Consider the following 14,532-nt stretch of genomic DNA (forward strand, 5'->3'; position numbering starts at 1 on the left):
ACTATGCTGGGGCCCCATACGAATTTGGGGCCCTTTTGGAAAGTAGAAAAAGCGAATTAAACTAACATTTTTCTACTATGATCTTCTATTTATTATGGGTAATCAAATATACTGTTACTGTCTGTCCTTCGGGCCCCCCTGAAGATGAGGGCCCTGGGCACGGGCCCCGTGTGCCCTTATGATAAAGACGGTACTGCCAGTGTGTATTGGGTTTTAGCTCGCTAGCGTTGGGTGTTGGGTGAACGTTTGTAACGACGGCAGATGCCTACCTGTCTGCATTTCGTCAAACAACACGTGCAGCTAACGCTAAAATTAACTGAAGTACTACTTCCCGTGATACCCTGTTTATTCTACTGCGTTTCCACTTGAGATTCAAGAGAAATAAACAGTTTGTTTGAAGGGGTGAACCCTCAAGCTCTGTTTTTAGGGGTTCGTAGCTCCGTCGACAAAAAAGGAACACTTTTTCTCAGGGACGCGTGGATGAATAGAGATCATTTTAATATCAAATACTCAGGTCTTCTACCGCTTGGAGCAGTGAAAAAATCAAACTTGTAAATACATAAGTACCTATATATATGTGCGACATAGCCATTCACTATTATGATGTTGACGTCGTTGTAGTAATGTTTATTAGTCATCTGTTTTTATCATCACTTTTAATAACCATGTACTTACTTTATCTATACATGTATAATATCGTAATAGTATTAAGATGATAAAAAATATACTATGTATGATGGAGTCAGTTTCTCAGTAATATCGGTAGTCAATGGGGTTGGCCGGTCGAAACATTTTACAGATGGCGCCAGTATAGGTAGGTGGGTGGTAATTTCTACCTTATCAATTAAATACTAAAATATATTGACTTTCTTTAAAACTATATTCAAGCAAGCAAGCAAGCAAGATCGAAGCTAGGAGAGGACGAGAAAACCCACGAGCAAGCTATACACAACAACTAAAAGCAAAAGCAAATGTCGTGTCTTACAGGGACCTAAAGAACCTGGCCGAGGACCGCGGAAACTGGCGCATACTCTACTGACAAGAGCCATGCTCTTAAATTATGATGATGACTAAAATATATCTTCAATATACTAAATTAGTTGCCCAGCGGACCCCAGGCTCCCACGAGCCGTGGCAAAATGCCGGGACAACGCGAGGAAGATGATGATACTAAATTATATTTTAAACAGAAACAATTACTCAAACTTACAAACGAAAAGCAAAATAAACTCAGCCTGGTTTCCCATTATGTACTAAAATATGTAAGACTGATAGCTACACTTGTTCATGGCTAAAACATGTCAAGGAGACAATTACACACGCTTTTTGAATACTAAAACATGTGGCTCAGAACAAATACCTCTTGGGTAATGTAAGTGACGCATGCATACATGTACTATATGTAATACTTACATTACATGTATGTAAATGGATGAGTAAGGTCGTATTTTTATGTTACGGGATATAGAGAACAGAGATACATATACCATGGCACAGAATAAATAATAGTACTAGGTACAGAAGACTCACTCTCTAACAAAACGCGTCTGTTACGATCAGGACAGATATGGCCGCTAGGTGGCGACAGCGCCACGCGCGGCTTATGGCTAACCACCAAAATTGTTGTGGAACGGATGTACTTTTAGCTACCTGTTGCAAAGCGACGAAATCGCGGAGTAAGCCACGCCTGACCATGGGTTCCCAAACCCTTTTGCGTCGAACTTCCTCAGATAGTAAAATAAATGTTCATGCTAGATAATAATGGTAAAAAAAATGTTCATGCATAGAAGTGAAATGTTCTTGAATACAGTCTGACCAAACTAACTCTGCAAAAACTGTAAATTAGATAAAAACTGTAGAAACAAAAAGTATTTTAACATTAACAACTAAGCACACTTGGAGTAAAATACATATTTTTAATTCATAGTTTGTTGACTATTTTACAATTATACCTACACGAGATCGTTCCCACACCACACCCAAAGTCTCGGGGTATGACAATGACACTCCGTTACTTTATATGGTCCAAAGTTGTTGCAAAGTTAGTTCGGTTCAAAGTTGTTGCAAAGTTTGTTGGTGCAATGTTAGGTTAGCCGGACTAATACATTTCATAAAAAAACCAATAACTATTCTGATCAGTAGGTATACACTAATACAATGGAACTCTGTGTAACAAGACAAGGACTGGTCAATACTGGGTGTAAATATTTTATGAAGCTTTTGTCTAAGTCTCTTGAACTAGGAAACTAGGTTAAATCAGGGGGATGTCACTACGCAGTTTAGGTACATTTGGCCGGCTGGCCTCCCGGGCAGGGCAGGCGTATGGCAGTGGGCTGCCGCTCGACCGCACGATCGTCGCGTCACGTGGCGCTCGCGCAAAGGAGATTCACGGTTCGTGCGCGGTAATAAGTTTCAATTTTGTTGCAGGCGGCGAGTATAGGTATAATTTTATACCTAAACTTGACTTTTGTGAAGGAGTGAATTTTCTGTACGGTAGTACTATTAGTTATTCTGTGGTTAAATGAAGTATATACTTAGTGAACTACTTGTGGTTACTTAAATGTAATACACTAAAGAACAATTAAAAGGACCTAATCTGAACAGAAATTCTGTATTAAGTGACCTATTTGACCGAGTGAAAGCGATGGTCTCCATTTCAGCTTTAGCTAAAATTCAATCATTCGTCGGGACCCTATTACTAAGACTTCGCTGTCCGTCCGTCCGTCCGTCCGTCAGTCCGTCCGTCCGTCCGTCCGTCTGTCTGTCACCAGGCTGTATCTCACGAACCGTGATAGCTAGACAGTTGAAATTTTCACAGATGATGTATTTCTGTTGCCGCTATAACAACAAATACTAAAAACAGAATAAAATAAAGATTTAAATGGGGCTCCCATACAACAAACGTGATTTTTGACCAAAGTTAAGCAACGTCGGGAGTGGTCAGTACTTGGATGGGTGACCGTTTTTTTTTTTGCTTTTTTTTTGCATTATGGTACGGAACCCATCGTGCGCGAGTACGACTCGCACTTGCCCGGTTTTTTAACCAATTCTCATGGAATTTGGTGAGCAGGTTGGATAGGTAAAGGACTTTTTGCAGATCCAGTTTTTCAATATTTTTCAAAATGGCGGAGTCATGGGGGCTCGCGAGGTCTACAGGTCACAGAGCCACTAGTTTGTTTGACTTGAGTCTTGTAAATAAGGTGAAGAGCATGATATTCAACAAGTTGTAAAAATATGCAATTACAGGCAAAACACATTAGTCCCTACTAATGCAAAAGTAAATCTGCTGTTAACTCTACACGCTTAAACCGCTGAACTTTTTTAGATGATATTTGGTATGGAGAAACTTTGTGGCCCGGGGAAGCACATAGGGTAGTTTGTACTAACCATTATCATCATTCCTCCTAGACAAAGTTGCAGGAACCTTGTATCTTATAATTTAATCATATTGATTGATACAGTATATTGCAAGGGTCACCAATTAGTTTCTTCAGGGGTCCGATTTTTTAAAATAATGTGACCATCGCGGTCCGTTTCTACTTGAGTTTATTAAATATGTATTAAAATTGTGTAGGTTGGCGGTCCGCATCCGGACCGCGGTCCGCCATTTGGTGACCCCTGGTATATTGGATTGATGCATATATATACCGATGATGTCAACTAAATCAATAAGTGCTTGTTCTGCTGATTGTGTTGAATTAATTAAAGTATGTGGCCTTGAAGATGTTGTTTTTGTGTGGAAGTTTTAATGAAACATGATACATTTAGAACAGCATTTTTACTTTACTATATTTCATTATAATACTGTTTTAATGTCTTTAAAATATTTGTGTCCCTTAACTTCAAACTCGGGTAAATCCATTCGACCCTCTCAGCAAATATCTACCCTATTGCCTTTTCTTAATACCAAAATCGCATAATCTGACAGATGGATTTACCCGAATTTGAAGTTAAGCGACTCATTTATTGTTTAATGTTCAAATAGGGTTAACTTAATAATGTATAATTAATTATAGTCCATATTTAAGCATTGTTATTGGCAGGTATGTTTTAAATGTCATACTCGTTTGTTTTTGTACCATTTTAAGTAGGTATAATGAATAAATAAAAATATTTAATTATAATAAATTATAATTACCTACCAGTAACTGTAGTTATTAAAATAAATTGAATTCATGACATCTTGACAATCTGAGGCAACTCAACTTAATAAAATAATGAAATTTAGTTATTATTAGATTAAATTTATTTTTGATCACTCTCAGTACTTTAAAGGTCCAATTTCCTTGAAAGTTAATGGTTTACAGTATACATTATTTACTCAACTAGTAATATATTCTTACTTAGCATTACATATTGTATGTAGAGTGGTTGAATGACTGTGGGTCAAGTGTATCTGATATCAGTTGGATTGGATATAAATCAAGTTGATAAGATAATAAATAGCCATACAGCCAACTACAACTTTACATGGAACTTTAATCAACTACCTTGGCATAATTACTGACACCTTGGTAAATAAAAAACCTAGCTTTTTAAAGTTGTTAAGCACGCCCCCCCAACCTAGGTTATTTTCTTCAAGGCAGTCCGGACCACACACGGTTTAACGACGCAAAAACGATGCAATTGCTGTCCTTATAAGGCAAAGAATTCAAGAATGCTGCGTAAACTGCAAATATTACCACTATTTTCCTATACAAATAGAATCTATAGATCGTAACTTAGCCCGGTCCCGCCGGATTGTAACTTAAAAAATAGGTATTATAAATAAATATTTACCTGCGCAAACTGCTCGCGGATTTCAGCCCTTTCCTCATCAGTTAATTTGGTATTGTCTGCCATCGTCACTAATGAATAATCCACAAAAACTAAGATCACAACATCTACCACAATCCTGCGAAATTGTTCCGAGGTGCGTAAAGAATAAACTCGCACTTCTTTCACTTACACACTAAATACGTATAAAAATATAAAAGATATACAATAATAATCACAGCACTAAAACTTTTCTGATATAAAGTGTTTTTGCAAATCAAATACGCACGCCACAGGCAGCGTAATCACAAACATTCACTGCGAAAACGAACGGCAAAACTTGCTCGACCAGCCTGCCGCAGCGCAGCGCACCCCTAAAGTGTTGCCGTAATTCAAGTTTATTTCAATGAATTTTATTCAATTATTTAGTTTTGCTTTATACATATAATTATAGTGAATAGATACTTATATAAGAATTAAATATGTAATTTTATAAAAATCTTCCTCGAGAAGATTTTTATACAATTCTTTCCTTCTTAATATGGCAACAATGCCTTTATCTGTACTACAGCGCCATCTAGTGTTGAAGAAAAAATACTGAATTCGTCACCTAGCTGTAAAACCAAATCATTCCGCTACTCGGCACTAGATGGCGTATAACTAGTAAAGAACAATCCAGAATGATCAGGGCTTGTCATTTGAACGTAGAATCTTCTCCATCATTCTATCAGGGACTCTTAAACATTGGGTCGCTTTTAACGAATGCTGTTTTAATTTAAAAAAATTATAACATTTCGACATAGGTACGCCTTTTTCGGGGATACAAGTATTTCAGTTTGGACAAATAGGTCGTAACTTAGTATGTTTCAATAAATTTATTTTATAGTCTTTTGACTCACTTATTTGCAAATTTTTAATTCTAGAACTACCTACTACATATTTAAATAGATATTTGTTATCTATTGAAGGTGAAGTGGGCGTCTGGGCGATCAAACTAGTTTCAAAAAGTGTTGCTACGCGAGCTTAACCATTAAAGCCAGTTACATCATCAATCATAGATCAGTTCAGTCAGTTGGATGAACATGATGATTTTTATGAATGTTTTAGCTAGCGGAAGAACCTGAAAATTCAGTTAGGCCTTTTAGATTGCAGGTTCAACGCGTCAATTTAGTTTCATAAAATGAGCACATTATGCAAAGTTAGCGACTCAATAAAGCGTTACAAAGCGGAAATTACCTGTTATTTGTGTTATATAACAGGACTACTTAATTATGGAAAGTGAAAGAAATATATGCGTCAATATATGAGTAAAAAAATTTAGAATTATCCATTTTACAATATTTAGTTACGTCCTTATAGATATTTGTATCACATTAATTGCAAACATTCAACTAATATTCTTCACAAAAATAGCTATATTTTTCTTGTAAATAAAATAATTGAAGCGAGCGACCCCAAACCTGAGCGCCCCTGCCATCGCGAAAATTCTACTCGTTTCGAGAGGGCGCCACTGCACATAAAAGCGCGCAGCGCGGGCCAGTCGAACGTCATTCAAATTCAAACAACGGTTGAGTTCGAAACGATTCGAAACAAGTGCAAATTACGCCTTCATTTCGTTCTTCTGCATCAATTGCTGTTGAAAGCACACGATTTATTTCAAGAAGCGTTTATTTGAACCAAGAAAAATGTCTCTGCTTCCGTTCCTGTTTGATTACGAGCTCGAGCGTCCCTGCCGGTTGATGGACCAGCATTTCGGCTTGGCGTTGACTCCGGACGACATTCTAAGCGCTACCGTTGGACCCTTGATGAGCCGGGAGTACTACCGCCCGTGGCGTCAGCTAGCTACCGCTGCTCGCGATCTCGGCTCGAGCATCAAGGCCGACAAAGACAAGTTCCAGATCAACTTGGACGTGCAACATTTCTCGCCGGAGGAGATTTCTGTGAAGACTACTGACGGTTACATAGTGGTTGAAGGGAAGCACGAAGAGAAGAAAGATCAGCATGGTTACATTTCGCGTCAGTTTAAGCGTCGCTACGCGTTGCCTGAAGGCTGTACGCCCGAGACCGTTGAATCTCGTCTTTCGTCCGATGGTGTGCTATCCGTGACTGCTCCGAGAGTCGTGCCTCCCGAGATCCAGGGTGAACGCAAGGTACCGATCGCGCAAACCGGCCCCGTTCGCAAGGAACTGAAGGAAAACGCCAATGGAGATAATACTAACAAGTAATTTAGTTCTTTTAATTTGATTTGGTGATACTCGTATCGTATCTCATTCCTATAGGAAGACTGATTGTTTAAGTTCTAATAAATAAGATTTGTTAATACTTATATTGTTTTACTCGCTTCACACCTGAACGGTCCCTATACCCTATATTACCTAGGTACCCTATCCGTCACTGTAACCTAGGGGCTATTCATAAATTACGTCATTTCAAATTAGGGGGGGGGGGGTCTGGACATCGGATGACGGTAGCATGAAGTAGGAGGAAATGGGGTCATTTGAAGCATGATTTTTGGATGATTATAGGGGGGGGGGGGTCAAAAATCGTCAAAAATCGATGACGTAATTTATGGACAGCCCCCTATCACTTTCCTATAATTACAGGATTAAACGAACTTACCTGAAGTGAAGTTCTATCCTGATTATATGAAGTAAACGTGGTAAACTATTGTAGTTGTCCTCAGTTCTGCCATAGAACGTCGCGAATTTAATAGCTAGAAAGAAAAAGAAAAAACCCCGCCGCTGGCAACATTATATATCAGTAAGTTTAGAGCAAAATCGAGAGGCTAACAAGGGAAGAAGTTAACAAAATGAATGTTAACTTGGGAGGGAGGGAAGCTCCTACCACGGACTAAGTACTTCATATAATCAGGATAGAACTTCACTTCAGGTAAGTTCGTTTAATCCTGTAATTATATTTGTACTTAGTCCGTGGTAAACTATTGTAGATGTTTAGAGAATTTAACATCAATAAATAACTCGTAATGATATAACGTTTAGCCTCTCAGGAACATACTTGTGTCCCATATTCATAATATATAATTATTGAAAATACACAGTTAAGAAACAAGTGGAACCTTATTATTACCAAAATTATGGAACTGCGTTATGGAATTAGTAACAGACCTAAGGATAGTTTTCGAGAACTCTTGATCTTTGGAAATATCTCCTCATCATCAAGCATGGCTCATGAGAGCCTGCTTTGAAATATCTGTAACTACCTATTAGTCACTAATTATTATAAAAATGGTTATGATTTAGGCATAATATGTAAGAGAAAACTTTGATATAATAATACGAGTAACTTTCAATTACCTAGCTGAGATTCGCTGTTCTCTTTAAGCTCTAGAAAGGTACCTCGCTATTACAGATTACAGACTTAATGTCTGTAAGACCAGACAAAACGTGAGTAATTACACGACATTACTAATTATCATGAGTATCATGAGTTGCCTAAATAATTTGCGTGCTCATACTAGAACCAAATTAGTTTGTAATTTATTCTTGTTCTGGAATAATCAAATTACCCACACAATAAGTATTTAATAATAATATATAGTTGTATAGTTATTATAGGTAGGTACAGTCACCTGCAATAATATGTTACTCTTCGAAGGCCGCAAAAATATGTGACACGCTCTTATGGCTCTACAGATAAGGCCGTGTCAGATATTTTTGCAGCCCTCGAAGAGTAACATATTATTGCAGGTGACTGTACATCGCAAGTTATGTATTTAAATAAACTATGATTTGTTTTTGTCATTTGGGCCAAGGCGCGCCTTGAAAAACAATAATTAATATTTATCAGATGAAAACTGCACTCTTGTTGTTGAAGTCAATCACACTAATCTTCTTTATCCTCTGTCTCTCTCACACACGCTCTATTATAATTATCATTAATTATATCTTCGTTATAAAAATTTCATTTTATTCAATAAGTTAGCACTATTTATAATTGTCACTGTAACTGTTGACAAGACTTATGAAATGGTAAATTAACAGCATTATATTATATGTAAGTATACATATGTTAAGTCAAACTCTCCTTGAACTTTCAAATCGATCCTAATTTAATTTGGTGCGTATCTACAATTAAAGTAAATAATTATCTAAATAGTACTTATACGTTGATCCATTCGTCACAAATGTTGTGAATGCGGCTAATTGTGGATACGTTGGAGAGAATCATGGAATCACTAACACTTTTTCATTGCGATATTACGCGATAAATCGTTAGTCGTAGCATTAATCCATACGGATTTAATAACTGAGAGCTAAAACGAAGTAACTACGTCTAGTAGCGTGCGTGTGCGGCGACAGAATAAGGAATAGACCAAGTCTATGGTCGACTATGAAGTAGTTACAGGCATGCATGTTAACAAAGATGAAATAAAATATATTAAATTTGTTATAATTAACCCTTTAACGGGCATATATTATTGAAAATTGCACCTTATCACTTTGACATAAGGTTTAAAAACGACGTGGTAAATTGGGAAATATATTCACTCAGCCTTATTAAAATCTAACGCCTTAGTTAGATATATAAATAAATATTTCATCTTCTCATAAAGGTAAGATTCTTGGATATAGAGAAAAGTATAATACACCTAAGTCTTTTCCTTGTATAATGATAATTCCATATAATCCACCTATCAGCAAGTCATTCAGTACCTATATTTTAAGTCTCTTAATAGTTACGAAAGTGGAGATCAATATCTCAAAATTGTTATCAATCTAAATCTAAAATGACTATATATATCTATAACTCCCAATCCTGTGGTGGTAACATCGTGGTTTTCCAGCTTCTTTTATAGCATGATGAAGAGTGAATCACCTTGCTTAAGGTACAGATGGGACATGTCTAAGTATTATGAAGTGTTTCCTGCTTTTTATTTTCAGGACCATTCAATCTATATATACATAGGGCTCAGATTGTAATTACTTTGTGATATTTGTATCTCAAATGACTGGTTATCCTTGAATAGTTAGAGATGTTATAAAAAAGCTGTTATCATAAGAAAAGAGATTACTATCTCTTATGGTTAATGTCTTACTAGACATTAACCATTTTCAGAACCTGATTTTTCTAATATTTTAATAGACATAAATTATATATATGTAAGTATCTACATCCTAAATATTATTGTTGGTAATGTTGGTATTAAATAAACACACTAATAATTAAATTAAGTATTTTAAGTGTATCTCTTAGAACCATCTTATTGAACACCTAGTGAAGTCAGGTAAATAGACTAAAAAGACCAAAATAAAGATTTATCATTGTCATCTTTAAGGGTGTCATTCTTATTTGTGATGTATTGGTACATCTTCATGTGATTGAAATTTATATTATTCTTTCTCTGAGCAATTGTAATAAGTAAATGTTTTATGAATGGTATATACATAGTTATATTTATTATATAGGACTCACATTAAAATATGTGAAGTTAGTTGGATATTTATTATATTTTATTGCTATTTAATGGATTATGTCAATATCTCCAAGGAAAAATTGGATCTTTTTACTAACATTGGCATTGAAATCTCCATCTTCATGGCATGGCACACAATTCAAAAAACAGTATATAATCCACTGCTGTAACATAGTCTGCTATACATATAGGTAGATGCAAACCTGCATTGCACTGTGTATTCTGCAATACCTATAGATTTTAGACACTTATCTTATTGAAGAATCAAAATAGAATAAGAAGATCTATGTATAGTCTCAAAAAAGACTGTTATACTTAATACAGTTCATAAGGAAAACTATATTAAGGCCTAGGCAAACCCTTCTTGGTGGTTGTTTCTTAGGTGCAAGGTCCATCATATGAGTATACATTTGTATATATCTTGTAATAAACTCTAGTTAGGCCCGAGAATATATATTATTATGATTATCTATTTTTAATTATCCCGCTTAAAATTTATCTTGGTGTTTCTACTCATGTAATAGTAATTGTGTAATATTAAAATTATACACATAAATTATACCATAAAGTTGAAAAAACCTTATATTCCCCAATTATCCATCTTGGGTTTTCGATTTGTGTGATCAAAGTCACTGAAATAAATAGATATTTTAATAAAATGTCTTATTAATGACGCCTTCTGCCGGCAATATGCCTATATAGTATTATAGCATGAATCATCATTAGTAATCAAATCCACTTGACATTTGTCACATGTCATGAAAGAGAGGAAATAATTTGGATGTTGTAAGATATTAAGTACTGTGTTGTATTGTACTTACTATGACAGCTTGAGTCATAATACTCTGACTTGTATGACTTTGTATAGGAAACTTATAAGAACCATGATACTAGTATCAGTATCTGTTCATTAAAGCACTCAATAATTTGAGAATTTTGCTGACATCCACCTGATGGTATCTTAATACCGGGTATTTATTTACTACTTACCAAAATAGACTGATCCTTTAGTGCATGAATCAATTACCATTAGCACTCAATACTTTGTATTTTACACAGACACTCCACCTCTGTCGAACACCTGTATGTAATGTGGATGCATATAACAGATATGTTTATTATAGATATTATTTGTATCTGAGCATATAAAAAATTGAACTCATTATCAGACAGTGACAGCAGGGACGGTAATGTCTACCATTACTAAGGACTGTTCTTCAGTTGTTGTAAATTTTCTTCCAATCCCTGATATATTTAATAGTTTTATTCAAAAGGGTTCCCTTTATGTCCGTGTCCAGTCTATGTTATATTGTTTGTACTTGGTATTTCCAGCATAACATCAAACTTGGATTGTAGGTATATCCAACAAGTTTTAAAATATCCTCAATTAATGGAATTTAAGTTGGGGACTTCATCTTTTTTGTTTCTTATTTGTTATTCCTCTTCTGTGTGTTATTTTGGACCAATTTCCAGTTTTGTAAAAAACAACTTCTAATATACTCTTTAATAATGAAAACAAATTTTGAGTCTGAAGTTCATTTCAGATAATTGTATGACCAGAACTAACATTTACTGGCACCCTAAATTAGGGCAAGGACAGATATAGTAAATCTTGTATACCAGGCTCATCGAAATGTATCGGTATCGGTAACCCAACCGTTTAGAGTTCCAACAAAAAGTGGAAATGGGAATTAGTACAAATTGGTTCTTCTTGGACTAAAACATCTGTTGAAATGTACTTAAGTCACATTAGCCCAACGGGTCAGAATGAATGAATATTCAGTTGCTGGAAAAAATTAAAGGTAGGGTATCAATGGTCCTTTATTTACATACCTTGCAAACATTATGCACTTCTCTCCCACCGGGAGGAAAACATAATATAACATATTATGTTGTAATAGTATATGTACAGATTTATACTGTATATGTTCACTCAACGAGTGACTGAGTATATTTTATTTCTGTATCTTGTCTTCCACCGGAATTAAAGATGATGCCTTGTAAGTTTCAAAATGTGCATACTTTTCCAACGGAAAAGCACCCTTTTCCAACGGAAAAGAGTGAAAAGGCGATCAGAGTAAAATCGTGATCGTGAATAAACAATCTTTGAGACTGAAGTTACTGCAACGCAGTATTGCTGACAGGTTATGATTAGGTTATGATAACTTCTATAATCATTGTTATTATTAGTAGGGGATCTAAGGTCCACCACCTTGCATTTTGGAGACAAAGCAAACCGCTTGGAACAGGTGTTCCTGGGTGTGATCTGAGCTGATTAAGCCCGGTTGCCAAGAGGTTCGCCCCAGCAGGTGGGCAGGGGAGGGGGGGAAAAGTGCCTCCGGCGCGCCTCACTCTAAGCCTTATATCTGCATACATCTCGCAACTATATCAAGTTTGGTGTCTTTTTCGTGTAATTCGAGGATGAAGAATTCATTTCTGTGACTAAATTTTCACTCACCCATACAAAAAATTCGAGAAATTTAAAATTCAAAAAAAATCTTTTATTTTTTTTTTCGTAAATCCTCTATAAAATTTAAACTATGAGGATTTGCTCTAGAAAAAAAAACCTGTGTATAGCCCAGTTATCCTTCTATACAGAATAGTAAACTTGTCAAACATTTTTTTTCATAACTCTGTTAAAAAAAATGTTTTGTGTCGCGCGGCGTACCTGCATTGTAAGAGCGGTATGCAGCGTTTAGGATTTTTAAGTATGTTTAGATGATTTCTGATAAGTTGTTATTCTTCTGGTTGTAGATTACATTAATAAATTACTTCTGGACGTGATATATATACAAATATAAATTAAATATATAAATAAAGATGTTGGGAAAACTTTCGCCAACAGAGTTAAGTATTATAAATGTGATAAAATTATCATTATTATTTGTATGGACCATGGGGTCCCGGACCTTTGGGAGGCGTACGTGGGGCCAAAGCCAACAGCGCAGAGGCCCTTTAAGGCACTTTAATCTAAAAGCAAGGGATCATGTATCCCTTATATGGTGGATAATATCCCCGAACGCACAATGTGATACATCCGGAGATGGTCCCCGCCAGGTGCAAAGACTATTGCAGTGCAGCACTTTTGTGCTGCGATGGGAACTAAGGTCATGAGCTATAGATTTGAAAGTTGGTTGGGCTGGATAATAGGCTATGGGAGCGACTAGCGGACACCTGCCGTGACAATCAGTTTCAAAATTGTAAATGACAGGTGGTGATTCGCAATGGCCGCACGCACAGTGCGACAACAGGGCAACACTTTGGAGTGGCTGTGAGGTTGTCGAGAGGTGAGTGTGCGGTAGCCAGATCCCGGTAATCCGTTCAGCAGGCCGCCGGCGTTATGACATTTTACACTTCCAACCTGGAGCATAGGTCCCGCTCTTGCGACTCCATTCTGGCCGCCCAATCAAGGCAAGCACAGGGGCGAGGGCCACATGACAGGGCCCTCTGGAATAGGGATCCGCGGTGTCGCCACTCACCGTCAGCTCGCCACAAGCTGCCCCCGCGGGACATTATTATTATTATTGTGGTGTTGTGGGCCCTTGAGTGTCGCATTGATCAGCATTGATCTATTGTCACGGCCCTTTAAGTTCATTACTAATGCCCGTTGCATCCAGAAAGTTCCAGATTCTTTGGGCCGTAATGTTTTGTACCTCACTACATGACGCCCTAGGTAGGTACTTCTTTTTGACATTAGTGGTCCACAAGAACAGAGAATGTGCATCGCAGTCTCCTCTGACTCTTGACAGAACCTGCATGTCGCATCTTGTTTCTTGCCAATTTGAAACATATGTTGCATATGCGCCCTTTCTAGCAAGTTGGTCCGCTTCTTCGTTTCCGTTAATGTCGGAGTGCCCTGGTACCCATCTAAGTGTAACTTTGTTAGAGTAAGCCAGTGCATTTAGGTTTGTTTTACAGTTCTGGACTAGTTTTGAGTTTGATTCAAGGGATTCTAGTGCCAGCGGAGCAGCCTGGCTGTCTGAGTTGATGTAGATATGCTGGTGTCTTTCTTAGGTTTCTATCCAGGTTGATCTCCGCACATTTGTTGATGGCGAAGACTTCTGCCTGGAAAATTGAGGTCAGTGTGCCCATGCTGACGCTAGCTCTGAGCTTAGATCTCTCACCATAGATCCCACATCCTACATCATTGCCTTTCTTGGAACCATCTGTATATCAGATGTGGCTTCCCTCTTCGACGTACATTTGGTTGTTGATCCATTTGTCTCTAGGAGGTATTTCTACTGTGTACAGTTTGGTGAGATGACATTCGGTGTGCGTGTCATCAGTGGGCATGCTAAGGGTTCTATTCGCAAAAACCCAGGCCTTTAGATTGGTTAATGCCT

At 37.0% G+C, this 14,532-nt stretch overlaps 2 protein-coding genes across 2 annotated transcripts in view; one reads left to right on the forward strand and one right to left on the reverse strand.

The window, feature by feature from the left end:
- LOC134801521 (plastin-2) overlaps positions 1–5,107 on the reverse strand; it is a 72,994-nt gene extending 67,887 nt beyond the window's left edge. Inside the window, exon 1 of the mRNA XM_063774133.1 lies at positions 4,780–5,107. Within this exon, the coding sequence (XP_063630203.1) occupies positions 4,780–4,842 (63 nt within the window). The 5' untranslated portion in view covers positions 4,843–5,107. The remainder of the gene's footprint in view (positions 1–4,779) is intronic.
- A 1,187-nt stretch (positions 5,108–6,294) lies between these two features.
- LOC134801606 (protein lethal(2)essential for life-like) lies at positions 6,295–7,076 on the forward strand. The gene has a single exon (XM_063774222.1). It carries the CDS (start codon positions 6,441–6,443, stop codon positions 6,978–6,980), a length of 540 nt encoding a protein of 179 aa, XP_063630292.1. The 5' UTR covers positions 6,295–6,440; the 3' UTR covers positions 6,981–7,076.
- The last annotated feature ends 7,456 nt before the right edge of the window (positions 7,077–14,532 follow it).

The sequence above is a fragment of the Cydia splendana genome, chromosome 22, assembly GCF_910591565.1.
Source record: "Cydia splendana chromosome 22, ilCydSple1.2, whole genome shotgun sequence".
In the NCBI taxonomy this organism is placed as follows: domain Eukaryota; kingdom Metazoa; phylum Arthropoda; class Insecta; order Lepidoptera; family Tortricidae; genus Cydia; species Cydia splendana.